The 25481-nt window shown below is 41.4% G+C and overlaps 1 protein-coding gene across 2 annotated transcripts in view; it reads right to left on the reverse strand.

Moving 5' to 3' along the window:
• Window positions 1–1103: 1103 nt before the first annotated feature.
• slc1a2.S (solute carrier family 1 member 2 S homeolog) overlaps window positions 1104–25481 on the reverse strand; it is a 54534-nt gene continuing 30156 nt past the window's right edge. For both annotated transcript variants that reach the window (XM_041560975.1, XM_041560974.1), the window contains exons 2-11: window positions 21175–21314; window positions 20763–20915; window positions 12433–12683; window positions 11365–11521; window positions 10243–10369; window positions 8705–8938; window positions 8311–8505; window positions 7360–7494; window positions 6420–6648; window positions 1104–2861 (exon numbers count right to left, since the gene is read on the reverse strand). In XM_041560975.1, coding sequence (XP_041416909.1) covers window positions 2793–2861; window positions 6420–6648; window positions 7360–7494; window positions 8311–8505; window positions 8705–8938; window positions 10243–10369; window positions 11365–11521; window positions 12433–12683; window positions 20763–20915; window positions 21175–21314 — 1690 coding nt within the window. In that variant the 3' untranslated portion in view covers window positions 1104–2792. The remainder of the gene's footprint in view (window positions 2862–6419; window positions 6649–7359; window positions 7495–8310; window positions 8506–8704; window positions 8939–10242; window positions 10370–11364; window positions 11522–12432; window positions 12684–20762; window positions 20916–21174; window positions 21315–25481) is intronic.

A 25481-nucleotide genomic window follows, 5' to 3' on the forward strand; every position in this document is an offset into this window, starting at 1 on the left:
TTCATTCTTGTTAAACGTCTACCTTAACTACAAACTTCTGCTAAACTGCTCTTGTGGTCTCTGGGTACCGCTGACAATTTGTGTTTTTTCAATTCAAATGCCACTTGTTGATTAGTCATACATATCATACAGAGGAGACCGATAATCAGAGAAATGGTTCCTTTTTATTGGTACATAGATGTGTTGTGCAAACTTGGTAAAGGTCATTGAGTTGGTTGTCTGAGGTAGTGTTTCCAAGTACTTAGTAACCTTACCCAGGAGTACTACAGGCAGTATTACTGATATTCCTAAACATGATTCTGATCCAATCTCCATATATATATGCGCTTCTCTAAGATAAAGGGAACAGGACAGAGAGGTAGGACTGAGCTGTCACTCCAAAAATATACTATGTATTCATCTAAGAAATAGCTATAGAAAAGGGCAGGCAAGTATTTTAGGTGGTTAAGTAGCCCATCCTTTCTGTTATTATCTGGAAACTCCAACAAGCAATTGGTCAAATAAAATGTAGTGGTCCCATCGGTTTTAGTAATTTGGTCCAAAATTCTAAAGGCATATCATTGGTCTGCAACCTGTAAAATATGTCACTTGATATGTATCCAAAATATTGTTTCTATTAGAATTTCTTGTTGCCTTTTATATATGAGATCCATAAAATAGGTTTATAGCGACAAGGCAAAAGTTTGTCTGGCCCAGTTACCCATATTAACCTGGGTGGTATTGACTGGGTGGTATGGGTCAAGCATACTTTGCACCCCACCATCCGTCACCCAATACCCCCTCCCCCCATAGTAATTAAAGGAACGGATTGTTGCCACAATGTAAATTTCAGCTGGGGAGGTGGTTGCAATGTGTATTATATACTGTACTAGTAGCACTGCATGTAAATAAGTATTCCCTATGGTAAGTAAACAAGGCCCTGAGCAAGGTGTTCATGGAATGAAAATGACGTTATTGGGACAGACAGACTTCTCTGTATGTGCTTCAGTTCTGTGCTTTGCATTGACTTTCTTTTGTGCTCACACTATTGTGCTTTATCCTCTCTTTTGTCAAAAGGTCTAGGAGATTCCATTGGAACTAAGAAATCTATATCTGTACCCATTGCATGTTTTAAAGGATAAGTATTTCTTTAAAAAAAAAAGGGGGGGGTAAGCAGACTAACCCTGTAAAGGCTTAGGCCATCCCAGGAGTGTAAAGCGGAAGCAGACCCTGCAATGGTTGTGGGGATCTCAGGGGTGTAAAGGGTGAGCAGATCCTGCAATGACTGTGGAGATCACAGGGCTGTAAAGGGGAAGCAGACCCTGCAATGGTTGTGGGGATCCCAGGGTGTAAAGGGCCCTGACTCATGCACATATATATATATATATATATATATTTAGAAGAAAAATGTAATCTACATGATGAAGATGCCTCTGATGAACCTGCCAGTGCCCACTAGCTGTAGCATTCAGATTCTAATTTTCTCTTTAAAGTCAATTATTCTGTTGAATAGGAGGAATTCCCCTACTACTTGTTTATTTGTCTGCTAAAAGCATTTCCAAATGTTTCAGTGGTTTCTCTCTGTGCTCATTTTAAACTCAGTAACAACAGGGGTTAGGGGATCTGACCCCCCCCCACAAACTGTTCCACATGGTAAACAAACTGCATGGACCGACGCAGGGTCGCTATGAGAAAAACTGGCAGTGGCAGGCGGCATTTCCTTTTTAATAGGGACATGGGAAGGAACGTGGGGTTGTGTGTGTGCTGAGGTCATTTCACAATGTGGTTAGGGCTGTAATGTTTAAGTATTGAATACAGCATAATTTCTAAGGTCTGTGTACAAACAGGAAGTCAGGTAGGACAGAATCGTCATGGCAACTGTCTCCAGGACGTCTTAGCTTGTAAACACTGAGAGGCTGAGGCTTTCTTTTATTATCCACAGAGGCCTCTAATTCAGACCTTAGAGCCTCATTTGTCAGTGGAGTGTTGGGGTGTCTACGTCTAGAAGGCCGCCATTGATTTTATTCACCAACTGCCTCTCTCTCTCATGGCCTACCTAGTATTTACACTATTGACACTTGAAAATCACCTCCTAATGTCGGCTAACAGAGACTGAACTATCTATTCATCCTAAGAAACGTTTATAGCCACATGGGTTATGTTTTTTTTTTAGGAAAATCTATTTGTCTTGAATTCCCTGAAAGAATAAGAAAATCCTAATTTGTACATAACTCTAAAACCAACTACATCACCGACATATCTAGTCAAAGATGAATCCACATTTCCATGACGACAGCTTCAGTGCGTTGCTGGTGCAACTACGTCTCCATCTTGTAGCTTCACCAACAATGCACTGAGTTTGCACCAATTGTGAGTCACGGAACTCAGAATGCAGCAGCAGCAGCCAATAGGGACAAGGAATATTCACAGAGTATCCAATAAAAGTAGAGCTAAAATGTAACACTATCATGACGTGAGATCCTAGAGACTGAAGGCTACATCATCTCACCTCGTACAGGAGACCAAAGAACGGAATGTAAGAACACTGAACGTTGCCCTTCCAAGGCGACAAATGTTTTTTACCTGAGTCCCTACGAGGAGACATACGCTCACCCGCTCTGTACCCCCAGGACCAAGTCAATGTTGGCCTTGTCTCCCCACCCACAATGTACATAAAATTGGAAGTCCATGTCCGAAGGTTTCTCTGTAGTGTGGCTATAAATGGGTTTGTGCTGGGTTAGTAATGAGACAGTCATGTCGTAAACGGTATGTTAAGTGTCTTCATGAAGATCAGCTGAGGTTCCTCATTTCTCTCACCCGTCCAGTGGCTCTTCCACTACAGCGTTTAAGTCGGCAGTTTTGCCATTGTTTGCCAGCGTGACCTGAAAATCAACATGGTTACCGCCAGCCCAAAATGGAAGGAATATAAACCCTATGGGTGCCTATAGTGCATGCAGTTGGCCCCTTTTTAATGGTCTTCTGTTGAGGCAGACAGAAGCATGTTGAGTATTTAAAGGGAATTAAATATTGGCTCTTAATGCACTACAGTTTCCCAGCATGCCTCTGAAATATATTGAGCTGCAGGAGGATGCTGGGAATTCACTATCTTGAATAGTATCTTTATTGGAATGCCTATAATGCAAAGGCAGAGAAAGATACAAACAGGAATCATGCAAATACAGAGCAGGCACAGCAATAACCAGAAGCAGCAATAACATGCAGACTGCTGCTCTATAAGCGCCCACAGCAGATATAGGAAAAGACCATCTTAGGCTCAAGCTCATTATCATGACTATTTAAGGTCAGCTGATCATATCAAGAGCCCTCTGAAAAATGATTCTGCATTGCCGGGATTTCCTCTTTTTATCTAAAACAACAAGGCTTCTTCTCTACATGCGAAACAGGGGTTGGATTGGTGAAGCCCTAAGAATTCTAATAAATAAAAATCTTGCAAAATAAAAAAATAACATCTGTGTTGCCTAAATACACAGGTTAATTAAGGTGCCCATACATGGAGAGATCCGCTCGTTTGGCGATGTCGCCAAACGAGCGGATCTCCCTCCGATATGCCCACCTTGAGGTGGGCAATATCGGCTGATCCGATCGTGGGCCCTAGGGCCCAACGATCGGATCCTAACGATGCCCAAACGGGCGGTCGGATCGCGGGACCGCATCAACGAATAGATGCGGCCGCGATCCGACGGGATTTTCTGTCCCATCCGATCGAGATCTGGCCGACTTTCGGCCAGATCTCGATCGGTGAAGCCCGTCGTGGGGCCCCCATACACTGGCCAATAAGCTGCCGACACGGTCTGTCGGCAGCTTTTATCGGCCCGTGTATGGCCACCTTTAGGCAGTGTACAGACAGGCATCACAGAATTCTTGTATAGTATTCTCAAGGTATGCCTTCCTTACCACCTCTCATAGCCCTCCTATTGTGTTATAATCCCATTACAATTAGCCTGCAGGTGTTATGTTTTAGCAACCCAGGGGTCATCAAAGGGTGGAACCATGTATGGCCCCCCCCCCCACAGAACTATTTCATTGTAGTCCTGATAATGTGTAATTTGAACATGGCATGGTAAGTAGGGCACCGACTCCCAATGTACTTATTACAATGGCTTTGCAGAACACACTATTTTTTTATTGTGCTCTAATGATTGTCTTCATTGCTAGGAACCAATAATTTAAATCTCCCCTTTAATGTCATCCTGACCCACTTTTACTTGCCAAGAATCCCATTGTGTAGACACCTTCCCTTATTGAAGAGCACCATAAAAATTTCTTCCTTCATTAGTAGGTCAATTTTTGTGCTTGGAGGCCCCTGCAATGCAGCATCAGCTTATCTCTACTTTGTCTCCTTATTAAGCCGCCTGGGCCTTACCTTGCGAGCTAAGAATCCGCCATGTGGGAGCAAACCCTTAGACACACGACTGGTACACGACGTGATGGAAATACTGTACATATGAGAGCATTCGGTCATGGAAACATTACAACATACATTTCAAAAGCATTCCTGTAGGGCTGGAAAGTGCATGCCGTACACAAAGAAAGACACACTTGTAAACATGGAAATCATCATACAAAAGAAAAGTATATACATGAATGCAGGTTAAGCAGCTATACCCCAAATATAATACAGGTCATTGCCAAGTTGACAGTTAAAAGATCTTTTTATAAACAATACTAACAAAAGGATTTTAAAAAGAGGCGAAATTGTGTTCCCCAACCAGTGGATTGCAAGCAACAGGGGCGATCCTGCCCAATTTGCCACCCGAGGCGGCCTTAGTTTTTGATGCCCCACGTCACTCACATTAAACGCCAGACAGGGGTCGGGGGTGGTCCATGTCGCAAGTGCAGAGAGCACTATCTGCACCAGAAGAGCAGAACTTCCGGGTTGAAAACCAGAAATTCGGCTCTTAGTTACCAGGAGCGGCATTTTTGAGTGCCTCAACTCGCCCCAGAAGTGGCATTTTTGAGTGCTTCAACTCGCCTCATTGGCGGAGTGCCCCTGGCAAGCAACATGTTGCCCACCAATCCAATAGCCTTGGAAAGTGCAAAAGACATGGCAGCTTGCATCATTTATAGTTTTTCAGCTGAACTTTCCCTTTGACAATAACAGTGCTTTGTAAAAATACATTATTGTTGTGCTTTAGTTAACAGAAATATGGGTTTCTGCACAAGAATAATTTCATCCTGTGACCTGTGAAGCTTCTCCTTGTATGAAGCCTCCTGTAGGGAGGTTTGAATCCCTCTGAGTTTGCCACAGAAATCCAAAGTGACAAAATCCTGTCGTCCCAAGGAAGTCTGGTATTGCGTGTCCAATGGCCAGAAAAGTCCTGGTTTTATGCCATGAATTTTGGAATACCACATGTGCGGGGAACAATAAGATGCCAATTAGGATAGGCTCTCCCCACTCTACTGGAAGTGACCCCATGTCTACAACAAACACATTTTATACTATATGTACTTATTAATAGCACCCTCACATATTGTGCACTATGCACAGTAAACTATACCCTTATACTGTATTGTCTAAGGGTGTTCTGGGCACACAGTTACCTAAGCTGCTACTGTTTACTGTTGTGCCAAGGGAAAATGGATGGCATCTCCCACCAATTTGTTTGAATACAAATGTAGGTGGAAGAAATGTTCTGTGCTGCCCACAGCCAAATATGCCTTCATAATGTATGTTCCATTCATAAAATCTCCCTTTCTATCTCTCTCTTTCTCTCTGTATCCAAGCAACTTAGCCTCACAATACATAAAAATAAACAAACAGATACACCTGCATATTTCATAGTGATATCTACAAGGCCTTAAGCATTATAAGAAAGAACAGTAATATTAGTTATATAGAATGTACGAACTTGAAAATAAAATGTATTTTTGCTCCGATCTATTAAAAAGGAAGTATTCGAGGACTTCCATAGGAAGTTCTGTATTCTGTTAATAAAACTTTAACTTACTTATATGTTTTGATAACGTATTGGTAAATTAAAAAGGTTCCACCCCGTTTTGTTATTTTCAGCCGAATACCTCTGGGACCACCCTTAATAATTGAAAAACAGTTGGTGTCCTTGACTGCTCACTCACGCATCCAAACTTTTAAAAAACAGCCCTTCACAAAACAAAATCTGAGAATCTTCCATCTTTGTGAGCAGCCCTTCCAGAATATTTTGCAGACCGCCAATACGATTCCATGATACACTGTATCACTGTATATACCATGAGGCTTACTCTTGGCAACTGTACATAGCAGGTGATACTGTACACCTGCAAGGTTTGGTCACTATATTAGGGGTGAGCTGGGTTTGTTACAACACTCCGAATATAATGATTAAAAAAAAGACAAACCGATAAGAGAATACACAGTACATGCACATGCAAAGCATGCAGTCCTATATACAGGTCTCGATATCCATAAAGGTGAATGGTACCTTGCAGTCATCTACTGCGACAGAATTGTGAGCTGCATAAATGCACTGGTTGGAGTTGTTCTCCCTGTGATTCTTCATGTCATCATAAATGGATTGTGTCTTGGTCATTTCAATGTCTTGATGTGCATGCTGCTTGTCCAGACTCTCCAGTTCGGCCTTGGACAGATGGTAGACTATACCGGCACCAAAGGAATCGCCTACAACGTTGACAGAAGTCCTCATGCGGTCCCTGGGTTTGGGTGACAAAAGGAGTTTTCTAAGTTCTCACAAGGGTAAAGAATACTGGTTGGTGACCAACTGTCCAGCTCTATGGTCATCACCTTTGCCATGACCTGCACAGTCTACTCTTTCTCCAACAGAATATAACTAACCCATGATGTAAAAGATCATCTAGGAGGTATCTAAACTTAAAGAAATTCTAAACTAAAAAAGTCTAAACTAAAAAAGTCCAAAGTCCACATCTCCGTTAAATTTGATAAACTTCAGTTTGAGGTGGAGATGTCAAAGGACTTTGCTCTAACTTTAAATTAGAACTGAAGCAGCAGTTAAAGCTTCAGGAAATAAAGTGTGATCTGGTACCTTTTAAGGTAGAAGGTCAGTCCTTGAGTAAGCCTTGACATCTAAAACACGTGAAAGGTCAGAAGAGTTAGTGAAGAATGGCTAAGCAGATCCATTCAAAGTTACAGATTGCCTTGACCCGTGCCTTTTTAATTGGCTCAGTTCTGTTAATCTGTTGCCTAGGGATGTACATAATACACCTCGTTTTGTTTCTGAACTGCAGTTCCCAGTGGCCCTAGACACCCTTCACACACGATTATGAATAATGATAATATAAAGCATTTATAACCCCATGCAACATGGAGAAGTCCATGCTGACCAGCTTAGGGTGCACAGCAACTTTGCTGAAACCAGCAAATCTCATTTTTTAGAGGATACTTACAAGAGCCAATCTACAGCAACAAGCAGGCTGATGTCCTGTGTGGGAAGGCCTACAGCCGTCAGGATCAGAAGCATGGTGACCAGACCAGCACTGGGGATGCTGGCTGCTCCGACACTAGCCAATGTGGCTGTCAGGCTTAGGAACAAACCATAAACAACATGGTTAAACAGACAGAAAGGCAAATGTAGGCAAAGGTATGTCTATGTACCACTGATACCGCTGCGGAGCGCCGTTCAAAGCAATGTCGGAGTGTGGCGAGTTAATATCAAATTACTGGCTTTATTATGCGCATTAAAATTGTTAGGGAGGGGGGTTTACATCTAACGCGTTTCGTGTCAGTAAACCTGACACTTCATCAGAGTAATTAGTGCATGCCCGTGTAGGTGCTTAAATAGTGACACATATGCATATCATTAATAAATTAAAGATGAAAAACATTCTTGTGAAACAACAACTAAATTCTTAAAATTAGTAGTTGTTGTTGTTTCACAAGAATGTTTTTCATCTTTAATTTATTAATGATATGCATATGTGTCACTATTTAAGCACCTACACGGGCATGCACTAATTACTCTGATGAAGTGTCAGGTTTACTGACACGAAACGCGTTAGATGTAAACCCCCCTCCCTAACAATTTTAATGCGCATAATAAAGCCAGTAATTTGATATTAACTCGCCAGACTCCGACATTGCTTTGAACGGCGCTCCGCAGCGGTATCAGTGGTATGTAGTTGAAGCCGGCAAGAAGGAGCCGATCTATCGCGAGAGCAGCGGCTTAGCAGGAGTTGGCGTACAAGGGAAGCGCTCCGCCATTAGCCACATCGTATTTTCGAAAGGTATGTCTATGATAAGGTTTTCCAGTAAAGAAGGCAACTGCGGAACATTCAGTGTCAATCTTATTTAATTTCGAATGTACGTATCTTCCTATGTATTAGTATTTGTCCACTCACCTCACTGTAACAATCTGCCCACCATCCAGGATCACTCCATTCATCTGTGCAATAAAAATGGCAGCCACAGCCTCATACAGAGCAGTGCCATCCATGTTTATCGTGGCTCCAACAGGAAGGACAAACCTTGTCACCCTCTTGTCGATACCCAGATTCTCCTCCAGGCATCGGAAGGTGACGGGTAGAGTCCCAGCACTACAACAGACAAAACAGGTACAACAGTCAGGTCCCCTGAATGTGTTAGAATATGAATATATATATCCCTGAGATCCCGAAGATCTGGGTTCCTAAGCTTGTTTTGCCCTGTAATGACTAGATAGATAAATACTGGTTACACATAGCCCATAGAGTAATTCAGTATGTGCCAAAGCAAGAAATAAACCAAATGATATACCTGGAAGCTGTGCCCAGAGCTGTTATCCAAGCCTGGAAGATGCCAGCCAGGAAGGGGAAGGGGCTCTTCCTGGTTATTACAAAGTAGATCAGCGGCAAGAAGATGGCTCCATGAATAATGAGGCCAACGATGACGGTCACCATGTACATTCCCAGTTGTCTAGCAACCAGCTCCAAGTCTTTAATGGCAATAATCTTCCCACAGATGAGGCAGGCAATACCCAAAGGTGAGTACCTTAATAAATATTAAGAAACACAAATTGATTATTTACAGTGGCTCAAAGACATCCAACTGCTCATGGTCCTACATCTTCCAGAGAAAAAAAACTAGCTGATTAGGACAATTTTCTTGAAAGTTTAGATTCTTCTAGTTTGCAAGTTAAAACCAAGTTTTCCTTCCTATGGCTGCAGTCCACCTGCTTCTATTCCATCACTTCTCCTGGCTCATTCCTGTCTCTCCAAACACAATCCTGTGGTTTCCATATGAAGTGAGAAATAACAGAAGATTGGCTTTCCCTGTAGATGTTTTTTGCTTGGGAACAGGCCAGATGGGGGTGTTGCCGACTCCAGTCACAACGTAGACACAGACACATACATTTGTACTGAATCGGGGCCAAGCAGAGGCATATCTGTATATTGTTCAAGAACAGATTTGCAAATTTTTACAGTGAAGGCATTTTGAAACTATGTATGTACTGAAAGGGAAGTTTGTGTTTAAAATTAAAGTTGGCAACAATACAATTTTTATTCTTTGGGGTTACTGTTGGGGTAATGTAATAAAAGGTGCAAAGAATGCTATAGGTCTGTTCACCTTTGGCAGCCAATCAGCAGGTAGCATTTATTGTCATATGTTGAAAGTAAATAGATGATTGGCTGATAAGGGTTACTACACTAGAGCAAACAGATGGGGACTTGTAAGTTACGTTAACTTCCCATTCCCATGAACATCCACAACTCCCACACCCTGATCCCTATGCCAGACCACCAGCAGCATCCCCCTCTCAACCAATACACCTTATTTACATGTAGAGTTGAAGTGTGGGTGACTGGGGCCCAGCATCTGTGGTTGGCAGGTGGGTCCACAAGTTCCCAGTTATGCGTTTGTTTGGATCTATTAGTATATTTCTTCATGATTATGTCTGTTGGGTGTTTACAGAATTGCTGCAAAAATTAGTTTGAACAAAACAATAGTTATAAAAAACTTAATATCATCTGAAAACTGGCTTAAGCCTTAGAGGGGTCTAAATATATTGTCGCTATTGACCAAGAACGCTGTTAAAAAATGCACATGTGTGGGTTGAAAAAAAGGGCTTCCCCAATTGATATTTGATTGGAGTTACAGAATATATTCATTGTAAAGACTGGAAAATCCCATTGGTTGAAAACGGCATTATACCCCTGGCCAAACAAACGGTCCTATGGACGTATGGGCAACTTTAGCTTACACCTGTCTCACGCTTTATGTGTAAATATGATATTTTGGCATTTGAAAACAAATATAGGTGCCACAGAAATGAAGTCAATCCCACAAAGACTTACCACATAATCATTGTCACCAGTTTCATCACTATCTCATTCAAGATGTTGAAAAACTCCACCATGAGCCTGGCTTGCTCCCCCATCTTTCCCATCGCAATACCGAAGGCAATGAAGAAACCAATTACACCTGCAGAAAGACAAGGGCAAAGGTTAGCAATGCGATGATGGCTGTTGCCTAAACAATTGGGCTTTCTGGATTTATCCGGATTCCACTGTGACAATGACAAGCTCGACTATTTTATTATTGCACATCTGTATGATACACGAAGGCCATTCAGAATGCCTTGGGGTCAGTCATAGACACAGCTTGGCCTGACATAGATAAACTTAATATGACAGTATTGTGCCAGTCCAAATAAGTGGCAATGTCATGAAGAACTGGTTATTGTTTATCTTGTTGGTCATCTCTTTCTAATTGGTGGAGACTATTTTATGTGACTGCCTCTCTTATGAGGCTGGGCCCTGTTATCAGTATAACTAGAATGACTCTTTTAATGGCCCTTTAGCTGTTGTTGAATGCAACTCTGAAAACACCCTTGCACTGTTGTCTCCATCTGGACCTTCTATACCTGCATTCTTTCACCCTTCCATCCTATAACTGCTTTGCAGTATTATGTGTGGGGGCATGTTTGGTGGACCCCTGAAGACAGTGGTGCTCAATGAAAGAACCTGAATGCAAATTTAGATGCAGTTTTGTATGAACAAACGGAGACCGGAGTGAAAAGTTAGACAGAGTAGAGCAAAAGGCCAATAGGAACTGGAGAGTAATGGAAGTACAGGAGCCTAATTCTTGAGGACCTGGAAGAAGTAGAGCACAACATGCTTCATTGCACTGGGAAATTATGAAAAACAACTAAGGGACTGGAAAATAGTTGACATGCTGCAGAAGATGGGGTGCAAAACAAAGGGACTGGAACTGGAAGAGTTAATAAAGTATAAAAATCCAAGACCAAGCATGGAGTATAATAGAATACAGGAGAGAGTGTGAAACAGGGGGGGGGACAGATTAGAGCCTACCCTATTCATACCAGACTTACATGATATTGGGCGCCCTTTTCTCTAGTTCCAATAAAGTCACAATGACTACACCCTGTAACAATGGTGATTGAGGTCCATACATACCCAGGACATTCATGCCATCTTTATACTCCAGCTTCTTCTTGATCTCTTCTGTTGTGGCCGACACCGTGTCATTCATCAGGGCGAAGGCCGAGTCTGTCACATTGGAAGGTTCCTCTGTGGGAACTTCAACTACCACCCTCTTGGTAACTGTCTGGATCTTTAAGCAGGGAGAGAGCAGAGTGGAGTGAGTTTTGAGTGAGTTTCCTGAATATACATGGAGATGCAATGGATATTCTTAAGAAGGAAGTTTCTAGAAATGTATATTATATATATATATATATATATATATATATATATATATATATATATATATATATATATATATATATATATATATATATATATATATATATATATATATATATATATATATATATATAGTATGTGCTTCAACCTTTTATATATATATATATTGTGGCCAATATTCTGAAGCCAAATGGAATATTAAAATGATGGTCTTATTTAGAGAAATCTATGGAACATTTGGACAGTCTACTAATAGGGATGTAGCGAACCGCCGAGTATGTGTTCGCGAACGCCGTTCGCGAACACCGGCAAAAAATGCGAACAGTTCGCGAACTTCGAACATCCGAAAATCGTTCGATTCGAACGATCGAACGATTTTTAATCGTTCGATCGAACGATTTTCGTTCGAATCGAACGAAAATCGTTCGATTTTAGCGACCGAATGGTCGAATGGTCGAACGATTTTGACGCGAACGCCTATTGGCGAACGTCGCGCGACGTTCGCGAACTTGCGGCGGACGCGAACAGCCGATGTTCGCGCGAACAAGTTCGCCGCAGAACAGTTCGCTACATCCCTATCTACTAAGCAGAGGCCAAAAACTCCATTGGTAGGCCCCATCCAGCCTTCAATACTCCAACTGGGAAGCCCCATTTTAGTAAATCTTCACACCTTTATTTATGTTATTTGATATTATTTTACATTCTCAAGCAAACACGTTGTCTCACTGGAAAGACTATCACCCTAGCAACAGCCAGCAGTTTGCATTTCAGGTTGCTGTTTGCGTGCCTTTCCCTGGAATCAGAAGCAGGAAAGCTTCCTACCTGCTGGAAACAAGCCTGCACCAGGTTCTCTGGAAACAGGTTCCGGATCAGATCTAGAAAAGCATCCAGGCTGGAGACCTCGTCGTTCTCTTGTCCCTTCCCAAGTTGCTTTTTGAGCTTGGGGTCTCCCGGGTGAATGGCCAAAACCAAAATAACGCCCAAAATAGCAGCAATGATGGTAGTGGACATGTAGTAGATCATAGCTCTTGTCCCAAGCCGGCCACTTGACTTAGCATCCAAGCCTGCAAGTCCTGAAGGACAAAGAAAGGCAACTCTTTAAACGTTATACACACTCAAAAAGGACACTTAAGGGATCCTGTCATCGGAAAACATGTTTTTTTAAAACGCATCAGTTAATAGTGCTACTACAGCAGAATTCTGCACTGAAATCAATTTCTCAAAAGAGCAAACAGATTTTTTTATATTCAATTTTGAAATCTGACATGGGGCTAGACATTTTGTCAATTTCCCAGCTGCCCCTGGTCATGTGACTTGTGCCTGCACTTTAGGAGAGAAATGCTTTCTGGCAGGCTGCTGTTTTTCCTTCTCAATGTAACTGAAGGAGTCTCAGTGGGACATGGGTTTTTACTATTGAGTGTTGTTCTTAAATCTACCAGACAGCTGTTATCTTGTGTTAGGGAGCTGCTATCTGGTTACCTTCTCATTGTTCTTTTGTTTGGCTGCTGGGGGGGAAGGGAGGGGGGTGATATCAATCCAACTTGCAGTACAGCAGTAAAGAGTGATTGAAGTTTATCAGAGCACAAGTCACATGACTTGGGGCAGCTGGGAAATTGACAATATGTCTAGCCCCATGTCAGATTTCAAAATTGAATATAAAAAAATCTGTTTGCTCTTTTGAGAAATGGATTTCAGTGCAGCATTCTGCTGGAGCAGCACTATTAACTGATTCATTTTGGAAAAAAAAATCCCATGACAGTATCCCTTTAATAAAGGGTACTTTGTAAAGCTATCAGTAGTCATTCTGCTCTTGGCTCTAAGTGCAACATGAGTACAGGTAAGGCCATAACTTGCAGAAGGGCAGGTCTCAATAGAACCATATTATAAATTACTGTATATAAATTGCGCAAACCCAACTGCTGGTACAGGAGATTGTACTTTTGAAGTCTAGAACTCTGTTTGTTTGTGTGCATTTACCTTACTAACATGTATTTATTTCTTACAGTTTGGTTGCTTGGATCAGGGATCCTAGGAACCAGCTCTCAATAGAAGACAAAAACAAAACCGACAAAAAAAAGATAAATGGTTTCTGTCTCTTGCATTGTTATTGCCCACTCTTCCTATTTTGCTGTTTTGTGGGGTTCAAGGCAAATGCTCTGATTTGCAACCCCCTCCGGCTGAAGACGACTTATCGAGTTGAGTCTGATTGTGTGAATGTATGACTCCCATGCTCTCTACCAGATTAATATGATTCTGACTTCCAGCCGTCGAGAAGGATTTAATTGCTTGGTGCAGAGAGGAGGCTGCAGATGTTTTTATCTGATTTGCTTTTAATTGTGGGAGAGAGAGAACTGGATCCCCTCATGTTTCCCTTTGATTAGAGGCTTGTACGGCACAACCTACACAATCCCACACATACGCAGACAGTTCCAGCATGTCGGTTAATGGCTTACACACTCACCTTCCTGAAATATCAGCCCTCACTGACTGGCAGCCTCTCCTTGGGATCCATGGCAAATTTTAAATGATTTTTTATTAAATTCAGTGCTTTCATCCATTAGTCTGAACAGGGCGGAGAGGGCCCCAACATCCCAGGTGCCAAAATATAATTATGTTTTGAGTTTCTGTCACTATTTTGGATTCGGCCAAACCCCCGAATCCTTTGTGAAAGATTCGGCCAAATACGAAACCGAATCCGAATCCTAATTTGCATATGAAAATTAGGGCGGGGAAGGGGAAAACATTGTTTACTGCCTTGTTTTGTGACAAAAAGTCACAAGATTTCCCTCCCCGCCCCTAATTTGCATATGCAAATCTAGGATTCGGTTCGGCCCGGCAGAGGGATTCCTGGATTTGGTGCATCCCTAATTTCTGTACCATCCCAAGGCAACCACAGCCCTTTAGTAGGAAAGATATGCACACTTGAAGATGCCCCAGTAGCTCCCCATCTCCTTTTCTGCTGATTGCCAGCACATGATCTGTCACTTACAAGAGTTTAGGGATGATTTAGGGATGGCAGATGAACCTCACTTTTTTGCTTGATAATTTCCCACGTTCCCTAATATCAGCTTCCCAACAGCAGCCCAGAGCTCACTGAGCATGTGCAGTGCCACTGACACACAAAAGATGCCTAAAAGGATCCAAGATGGGGAGCTGCTTGGGGCATTCCTATTATAGAGCTGCTGAACCCCTGGGCTGGTACAGTAACTACCGTATATAAAATAGAACATTTCTAGTGATATATTCCAGTAGACTTTAATAAGAGTTAGAATACACAAATCAAGGATGATCAATCTGCAGGACCGTTGCTTCTTCTTGGACTATCCAATTTATAAGCACATATTAAATCCACATGCTGCATGAGCTAATAAGCAGTTAATTCAGATGCATTCAGGAAATGTGTTTAATAGGCGTCTGGTTTATCATTGCTCCATGCTCCTTACACCATATGTGAGTTTAAAGATTTATTTTTTTGCCCTCAGAGAAGGGCCTTAGACTTACCTTATTGCCCCCAGGAGACCCACTTGCTTCTATGCAGTGAATCTGGTAAGTCATCAATATTTAGTTAAAAAGGAACTGCCGTATAAATACAGACATATGCTGGACCATGCTGGTGATTTACATCTGCTACCCAAAGTCAACCCTAGTTTTTCTTACAGCGCTGGAAGTATTTTATGTTTTATTGCTGTTTGTCTGAATGTTCCCATGCAGTTTAAAGAGGGGTTGATTAGTCTCATCACAACAAACTCAAGGGATTTCCTATTTCTGGGAGAAGCAGTCAGACAGAACGGCAGTTAGAAGTTATTGCAAACATGGGTTATTATTTGCAGTGCTGCGTCTGACCAGGTTTATGGCAGTTTTGTACGCTTTACTGTTAAATTGTGGTGGAAAAAAAAAAGATCTTTTTGATTTTCTGTCGTAAACAAAATTTTGCCTGAAATCCATTGTTTTTGAAACCTTCCCAACAAGTCTGTTAATTAGCTGGCTTCTTACTCGTTTTATCAGGAGTAAGAACCAGCAGTGCAGAGAATATAAGCAGCCATATGTATAGGTAGCCAAATAGGTGCTGTTTTCAATAGCAATTACATTTAGCTATAACTTATAACTGTATTCCGATTACAGGAGGCAGCTACCAGAGTGAGTCATACTCGTGAGGTAACTTCGGGCGACTTCGGAAAACGAACCGCTGCGTGTGATTAGCGCCAGTTTTTTTCATTTTAAGCCAGCGCAGAGTCAGGGAAGGCGTTTGGGGAGATTGGTCATAGTTACATAGTTACATAGTTAAATTGGGTTGAAAAAAGACAAAGTCCATCAAGTTCAACCCCTCCAAATGAAAACCCAGCATCCATACACACACCCCTCCCTACTTTTAATTAAAATTCTATATACCCATATCTATACTAACTATAGAGTTTAGTATCACAATAGCCTTTGATATTATGTCTGTCCAAAAAATCATCCAAGCCATTCTTAAAGGCATTAACTGAATCAGCATCACAACATCACCCGGCAGTGCATTCCACAACCTCACTGTCCTGACTGTGAAGAACCCCCTACGTTGCTTCAAATGAAAGTTCTTTTCTTCTAGTCTAAAGGGGAGGCCTCTGGTACGGTGATCCACTTTATGGGTAAAAAGGTCCCCTGCTATTTGTCTATAATGTCCTCTAATGTACTTGTAAAGTGTAATCATGTCCCCTCGCAAGCGCCTTTTTTCCAGAGAAAACAACCCCAACCTTGACAGTCTCCCCTCATAATTTAACTCTTCCCTCCCTCTAACCAATTTAGTTGCACTTAGTCTCTGCACTCTCTCCAGCTCATTTATATCCCTCTTAAGGACTGGAGTCCAAAACTGAACTGCATACTCCAGATGAGGCCTTACCAGGGACCTATAAAGAGGCATAATTATGTTTTCATCCCTTGAGTTAATGCCCTTTTTTATGCAAGACAGAACTTTATTTGCTTTAGTAGCCACAGAATGACACTGCCCAGAATTAGACAACGTGTTATCTACAAAGACCCCTAGATCCTTTTCATTTAAGGAAACTCCCAACACATTGCCATTTAGTGTATAACTTGCATTTATATTATTTTTGCCAAAGTGCATAACCTGCATTTATCAACGTTGAACCTCATTTTCCAGTTTGCTGCCCAGTTTTCCAGTTTAGACAGATCACTTTGCAAAGTGGCAGCATCCTGCATGGAACCTATAGTTCTGCACAATTTAGTATCATCTGCAAAAATAGAAACAGTACTTTCAATGGCCACCTCCAGGTCATTAATAAACAAGTTGAAAAGCAAGGGACCTAGTACAGAGCCCTGCGGTACTCCACTAACAACACTGGTCCAATTAGAAAATGTTCCATTTACCACTACTCTTTGTAGTCTATCTTTTAGCCAGTTCTCTATCCAGGTACAAATACTATGTTCCAGGCCAACATTCCTTAATTTAACCAGTAACCTTTTGTGTGGCACTGTATCAAATGCTTTAGCAAAGTCTAAGTAAATCACATCCACTGCCATCCCAGAATTGAGGTCTCTACTTACATTCTCATAAAAAGAAATTAAGTCTGGCAAGATCTATTACGCATAAAACCATGCTGGCACAAACTCATAGTATTATGATTTGCTATGAAGTCCAGTATCTTATCCTTTATTAACCCTTCGAAAAGCTTTCCTAATACTGACGTCAGACTAACTGGCCTATAGTTTTGAGGCTGAGAACGGGATCCTTTTTTGAATAGAGGCACCACATTAGCAATTCGCCAGTCTCTCGGCACTATGCCAGATCTCAATGAATCCTGAAAAATTAAGTAAAGAGGTTTGGCAATCACAGAGCTAAGCTCGCTAATTACCCTGGGATGAATACCATCCGGCCCTGGACCTTTGTTAATCTTAACATGTTCAAGTCTCTTTTGAATTTCTTCATGTGTGAACCATGCATCATTAGTTGTATTACTAGAATTGGGAGTGTTAAGAAGGAAACCTTCACTTACTGGTTCTTCATTTGTGTAGACAGATGAAAAATACGAGTTCAGAATCTGCGCTTTTATTTTGTTTTCATCAACCAGCTGACCCACCTCTGATAGTAAGGGTCCCACCCCTTCCTGCTTCATTTTTTTACTATTGACATATTTAAAAAATAATTTTGGATTTTTTTTACTGCTTGCTGCAATATCCTTTTCTATAGCAATTTTATCTTGCCTTATAGCTTCCTTGCATGATTTATTGGCCTCCTTGTACCTTATAAATGTTTCGGCATCATTAGTTGTATTACTAGAATTGGGAGTGTTAAGAAGGAAACCTTCACTTACTGGTTCTTCATTTGTGTAGACAGATGAAAAATACGAGTTCAGAATCTGCGCTTTTATTTTGTTTTCATCAACCAGCTGACCCACCTCTGATAGTAAGGGTCCCACCCCTTCCTGCTTCATTTTTTTACTATTGACATATTTAAAAAATAATTTTGGATTTTTTTTACTGCTTGCTGCAATATCCTTTTCTATAGCAATTTTATCTTGCCTTATAGCTTCCTTGCATGATTTATTGGCCTCCTTGTACCTTATAAATGTTTCGGCTGTACCAGCTAACTTGAAAGCCTTAAAAGCACGTCTTTTCTTACCCACCTCAACACCAACGCTTTTATTGAACCAAAAAGGTTTTGCTTTGCAACGACGTTCCTTGCTTACAAGTGGAATATACTGACAAGTATATTTATTAAGCAGCATTTTAAAGACTTCCCATTTTTGTTCTGTGTTTAACCCTGTGAAAAGCATTTCCCACTTAATATGTTGCAGAGATGCCCTTATACTGTCAAAGTTTGCACGTCTGAAATTAAGGGGCAGATTTACAAAGCTCGAGTGAAGGATTCGAATTAAAAAAACTTCGAATTTCGAAGTGTTTTTTGGGCTACTTCGACCATCGAATGGGCTACTTTGACCTTCGACTACTACTTCGACTTCGAATTGAACGATTCAAACTAAAAATCGTTCGACTATTCGACTATTCGATAGTCGAAGTACTGTCTCTTTAAGAAAAACTTCGACCCCCTACTTCGGCAGCTAAAAGCTACCGAAGTCAATGTTAGCCTATGGGGAAGGTCCCCATAGGCTTGCCTGTGATTTTTTGATCGAAGGATATTCCTTCGATTGTTGGATTAAAATCCTTCGAATCGTTCGATTCGAAGGATTTTATCGTTCGATCGAACGAATAATCCTTCGATCGTTCGATCGCAGGATTTGCGCTAAATCGTTTGACTTCGATATTCGAAGTCGAACGATTTTAGTTCCTGGTCGAATATTGAGGGTTAATTAACCCTCGATATTCGACCCTTCTTACATCTGCCCCTTAGTGTTTTAGTTACTCCCTTATAGAATTGCTTCTGCAACAGAATCTCAAAGGAGACCATGTTATGATCACTATTCCCTAAATGCCCCTCACCCACACAAATGTTAGAGATGAGTTCAGTATTGTTAGTTATTACAAGGTCCAAAAGAGAGTTATTCCTAGTAGGTTCTTGAACGAGCTGGAATAAAAAGTTGTCATTCAGCATATTTACAAACCTACTAGCTTTTTCTGTCTTAGCAACCCCATTACCCCAGTCAATGTCTGGATAATTGAAGTCACCCATAGCAACAACTTGACCCAGCTGTGAAGCCGCTTGTATCTGCAAGAGTAGCTGGGCTTCATACTCGACACTTATACGAGGTGGTTTATAGCATACACCAATGATAATTCTTTTTGATACCTTTTGCCCAGTCGAAATCTCTACCCAGAGTGATTCTACACCCTCACCAGTGCCAGCTATTTTTATTTCTTTAGCGCATGGCTTTAATTCAGGCTTTACATACAAACACACTCCTCCGCAAAGACGAGGCAATTAGTCGCCCGGCGACCAAATCTCCCCGAAGAGGCCAAAAAGTCAGTGCCTAAAATGCAGTTGCAATAGTTGCATCACAAAAAAGGAGAACTAAAGCCTAATTTAATATGGTTAGAAATGCTGCAATGTACAGTATATTCTGAACTCACTGTACCAGCCCAGAGGTTCAGCAGCCCTATGAGGGCCAGGCCACACAAGCAGATTCGGGGAGATTAGTCGCCCCAGCAACAAATCTCCTCTTTGGGGTGACAATCTCCCCGAGCTGCTTTCCCCCTGCCCTCCGCCAGCTAAAATGAAAATCGCCTGGGGGAAAGCACACGCATCGCTTCGTCTTCCAAAGTCGCACGAAGTTTCCTCGTGAGGCAACTACCGAAAACAAAGCGCCGCGTGTGCCTTCCCCCAGGGATTTTTATTTTAGCTGGAGGAGGGCAGGGGGAAGGCAGTGTGGCCAGACCCTAACAGTAATGATCACACCTTCAAAATCACCCCAGCAGAAATGCAAAATGCACTGCTGCTATGTTAAACTAATCTAGATGGATTACTACTGAGCCTTGGATTGTGATGTTTTTTATTATGTATATATATATATATATATATATATATATATATATATATACATACAGTATATTGTGTGTTGGTCCCTAAACTCAGGTAAGTGACAGCAGCCCAGAGCATGGGCTGGGAATGAGCAGAAAAGAAGATGGGGAGCTACTGCTACTAGTGATGGGCGAATCTGTGCAGTTTCGATTCGCCAATTTTTTTTTGACACGCTGGAAATTCCCAGCAAATTCGCCCCAGCATTACTAACTGCTACTACTGGGGGCGTTGGGCTGGTTCAAAACCCAAAACATTTAATGTACAGTATAACCTTTCTAGCCTAGTGTGTGAAGACATTGATATCAGTAACTCTAAGGCGGTGCTAGTGTCCAACTGGAAGGGGAAACATTGTTAAATCAATAATATCATTAGTAGATCATTCTGTTCTCAAGGCACAGGGACCCAGTGTTAATGGTGAAGGGAATTGAGATGAAGACGAATAGATTTGCCACGGTATAGACATACTCTTCGTTAAAATTTAAATCGAAACAAACATATAGGGTAGCCTAGTCGGCATCAACTTGCATTTGACATCAATAGTCCATTTCTGCATTGACAATTTCGTACAATGCCTTCAGGGTGACCTGTTAGGTGACTCTGACCCTTAGTGGGATTTCTTTCAGACATTATTATAGTAATTGTGGAAATAGTGAGGAATAGGAATCCTACTCAATATTACCTGTAATTAAGCTGGAAATGATTAAGGGAAGGATCAGCATCTTCAGCATCCTCATGAGAATGTCTCCTGGAAATGCTATCACCATGACGATATCAGGATGAATGGGGGAGGCCATCCGCAGCAGCCCCCCGGACACAGCTCCCATAATAACACCTGTCAGCAAAGAAACACAACTTTTAATGGATGGCTAGGACAAGGACTTGAATTATTTAATGTCCATCAAAGATCAGGATCCTGGAAAAGGTTTTCTGTACTCATAAAGTGCAATAGATGTGGACAAAACTAAATGCTATAGGGGTTATAGAGGCCTATGGTACAGATGAGAAGGAGGATATGATAAACAAGGCATTGCAACTTAACCTAAACCTCAGGGTCCAGGAGCCCCCTTGATGATGGTTAGTGCTGCTCTTACCAAATACTGTCAAGGAAAGCAGGAGGTTCCCTCGAATTTTGTCGCATATTCGCAGGCACGGCGACCGTGGGCGTGTCTCCTCTGTTACCAAATGGCTTTCGTGCATTCGTACCTCCACTTGCTTGGGCGTGTTGTTGGCACTGAAAAACACATTAGGCAGTTGCATCAGTGCCCATGTTGAGTCAATTTAATCATAACTCCTGCTTACCTGTAGGCTCAGTGAATCATCTCAATCCACTTAGCCTGAACCTCTTTTTCTATAGAGTAGAGTAGGGCGCCAGACCATGCAGGAATTCTGACCTCGACTATGGAAAATCAAACTAATAAAAAACAATATAAATAAATATGTCCAACCTACTTGTTTCTACAACTCCCTACACCCCTGCCAACCTTCTGGATGATGGCAGTTAATTCAAGCTGAAGATGTACGATAGGTTTGGACAATCAAAATGTATCAAACCAAGGCGTGTGACTCGAGAGCTTACAATCTACAGAATTGGCTTGGGTCTTAAACTCCACTGTCATATTTCAAGAACATGAGCTGGTGGGTACAGGGCTCCCCTGTCTTTACTGTCTGCCATAAAGTGTGTTCAGATGAAAGAGAATGAGCACTGCAATTAGGTGTACAATGTGCATATAATCTACTGATTGGATGGACCGTTATGTGTACTTAATTAGAACTGCCTGAAAGCAAGAGAGAGTAAAGGTAAAGAAAAATATGAGTAGAATATTCTAAGCAGCTACTGTTGTTGCATTAGAGCTCTCAGGTCATTCTAATATGTTGTAAATTCCCCATTAAACACATGTTTATATGCTAACAAATATTTTTACCTGAGAAAAAAGAGCCCTGACTATTTGGGAGCCTCTTGTGATTTATCAGGGAAAACAAAGCAGCACAGATGGACCCCAGGCACAAATAAGGAGACTTTGTCAATAAACAACAGTTTGAGTTATTTTGCTTAATTTAATTGTATGCGCTGAACAGCTGTCGTACATTTCAGCCATTACCATGGAAACGGGAAAAATATACATCAACGCGGATATTTACAGAATCTGTCAGAATGGATATTTATAGGATTTGGTTTCACACTGGGAAGGTGAGCGATTGTCAGCTCTTTTAGCAACTGGTGAAAATGGCAACTGGGCATTGTTGCAGTTCAACTGATTAGGCAAATCCAATCACTGGTATCATTACCAGAGCTAAATTCAGATCAATCAGTCATTTTCTCCCAGTCTATGTGTACATTTGCATCCTATGTCTTGTCTAACTCTCAGCGTCAGCTTATTATATGTGTTAACCACAAGGAAGCAGCTGTTTCAGAATGATGAGAAGAAAGTAGCACAGGAAGAAACAGCTATTTCTCAGAATGATTTTATTCTCATAAAAATACCCTGATTATAGTAGAAGAACGAACTGCGTGTACAGCTATTTATAAACCGTGGAAATTAGAGAAACTGGTCAAAATTGGGACATTTCTTAATTCTTACATCTCCAAACTTTTTTTTTTTGTTCTAGTTTCCTCTTGTATAGAAATAATTAACATTTAAAAAAAAATATTTGTCAGTGTTCTTTTGCCACTTGACCTGGGGAAATCCTTTTATTTCCAGTAGAGTGCCTGAAGAACATTTTTAGAGCGGAACCTCTGCAGCTTATGTTTTTTTAGTAACATTCCATGATTTCTTTTCTTTTTCTATTTGAAAATTGGGGTGCGGCATAATTATCAAGGGTTTCGAATTTCGAATTAAAAAAACTTTGAAATTCTAATTCAAAAAGACCAACCGAAATGAAAAAAGTGTTGTTTTTTTTGGTGTAATAGGTCCGTTTTCAATCGAATAGGTCTGTATTCGGCCAAATTGTATGAATCGCAGGAATAGCAAATTTGATCAAATTCGATTCAAAGTTTTTCCCAAAAAAAACATAGATTTTTCAAAGTCCACCAACTGACTCCAAGTAGGTTCTAGGAGGTCCCCCATAGGCTACAACAGCCATGATAAATTTCGATATTCGAATTTTTTAATTTTTTTTCATATTCGAATCGAATTTAGACTATTGCCTATTCAAAGTACACAAAATATAGCTCAAAATTTTCATTCGAAAATTCACCTCGACCTCTGATAAATCTTCCTCTAAGATGACAGAGCATTGCATTAACCTCAGACATGCCAGTAAGATGACTGTAAAAAAATGGATTCACAGCATGAGAACTAGAGGCCTGGGGCGCTGCTGCCATGAGGCAAGTTGAGAAACTCGCCTCAGGTGACAAAAGCCCGCAAGTTACGGGGTCGGGGGGCAAAAAGCTGTTCCTGGTAACTTTAGGAGCCAAAATTCTAATTTTTAAATCCGAATTTCAGGTCTGCTAGTGTGGAGAGTGCTTTTGTGATTCGGTCCCCACACACCTGCTGCACTGCGAGGGAGGACGGCATCAGCTTCGGACTGGTGGCCCAGGGCCCACCAGGACTGCGGCCTCAGGGGCCCCCCACACCATCCCCCAAGGCAACCCAGTCACAGAGCCCTTTCTCCCCCCCAAGCCATCCCAGCCGCAACTCACCACTTCTGCCTACCCCTAGTTCCGGTCCTGGAGGTAAGAGCAGTGGGGAGTGGGGACAGCATCAGCTGCAATTAATTAAGTAATTAAGCCCAGATGTGCCAGTAAGATTGCTGAAGAACACTGCATTAAAGAAGAAGGAAAGGCTAAAACTAAGTAAGATTTATCAGAAAGGTCTATACAAATACACCAGTAAACCCTCAAAGTAATGCTGCTCTGAGTCCTCTGTCAAAAGAAACACCACATTTCTTTCCTTCTATTGTGTACTCATGGGCTTCTGTATCAGACTTCCTGTTTTCAGCTTAAACCTCCAGGGCTAGGGCTTGAGCATGCTCAGTTTGCTCCTCTCTCCCTCCCTCCTCCCCTCCCTGCTGTAATCTGAGCCCAGAGCTATAAGTGAGCAGGGAGAGACTCAGGCAGGAAGTGATGTCATACCAAGCTAATATGGCAGCTGCTATCCTAAACAAACAGAGAGAGTTTCTAGAGCTGTTTATTCAGGTATGGTAAAGCATTCTGCAGAATAAATATAGTGTTATAGCTGGTACTATTGTGGCTAATCTATTGGCAATAAACTGCTTCGATAGCTTTCCTTCTCCTTTAATTTGAGATATGGCAGTAAGATTGCAAAAGGCCCAGATGTGCCAGTGTACCAAATTGATGGGGATGCACCAAATCCAGAATTTGTTCTGGGAGTCAGGCAAATTCTAGTATTTATGCAAGATTTCAGAATCAGGTTTTGGATTTGGGCTGAACCCTAGTTATTATATGACTATACAGTGCTGGACCACTAAACCTGACCCAATGTAAGACTTTTTAAAAATCTCCTCAAATTTGAATAAAAACGGTTTAGGGTTTGGATTTGATTGGACATTCAATATTAAGCCAAATCCAAAATGTATGGATTTGGTGCATCCCTATCAAATATTGATCATTGAATTGACCTTGATCATAACAGTGACATCACTATAGAAAAAACGATTTTTGCAAAAGATTCATTAATGGTCGAGCTCAGGTCTGGTTCAACTATGTTGTCGCTTACATAGTTCCAGGCAGCAGTATACCTGACACTAACTTTACAATTGTAAAAACATTTGCAAATTCATTTACAATCAGCAATTTTGCAGACACTAAATTTCACCCCCCCATCACACCAAAGTGACACCACTCTCTCGCACTCTACATACCATGTGCCATCAACCTAAAATCTAAACTGCACAGATGCAGAAAAAAATATATGTATGGTAATGAAAAATCAAAAAAATAAACCAGGAAGAGCAACACTTTACATGGAGACTTTAATCCTAACTTCTCCTTTAATGGTCAAATATAATTTCTGCAAGGAGAGAGTATAAACTAATTGCATTGCTACTGCCTGATAAGGTAAGAATTATTGTGGATGGTTCTATTATAGAGAAGAACTCTATAGAAGAACTATAGAAAAGGCCCGGACTGGCAATCTGTTGGTTCTGGCAAATGCCAGAGGGGCTGCTATAAGGTGCCATAGAAATTCAGTATTTAGTGGGCTGGTGGGGCTGTTTGGGCCTCTTTTTGTGGGCTGATTGGGCCACTGTGTACCTGAAATGCCAGGGCCTATTCCAGGCCTGGAAGAATGGATGTGCTTTAAGCATGACCGTACTGGACACGACATGCAAATGAGCATTTTGGGTAAGAACATTTCAAGTATGACAGAACACGCTGACAAGTAGTCTCTGCCCAAGTGCCTTTACAGTAAATCTGAACTGACTAATTACACGAGCCTCC

Source organism: Xenopus laevis, chromosome 4S (genome assembly GCF_017654675.1).
Source record: "Xenopus laevis strain J_2021 chromosome 4S, Xenopus_laevis_v10.1, whole genome shotgun sequence".
Classification (NCBI taxonomy): Eukaryota; Metazoa; Chordata; class Amphibia; order Anura; family Pipidae; genus Xenopus; species Xenopus laevis.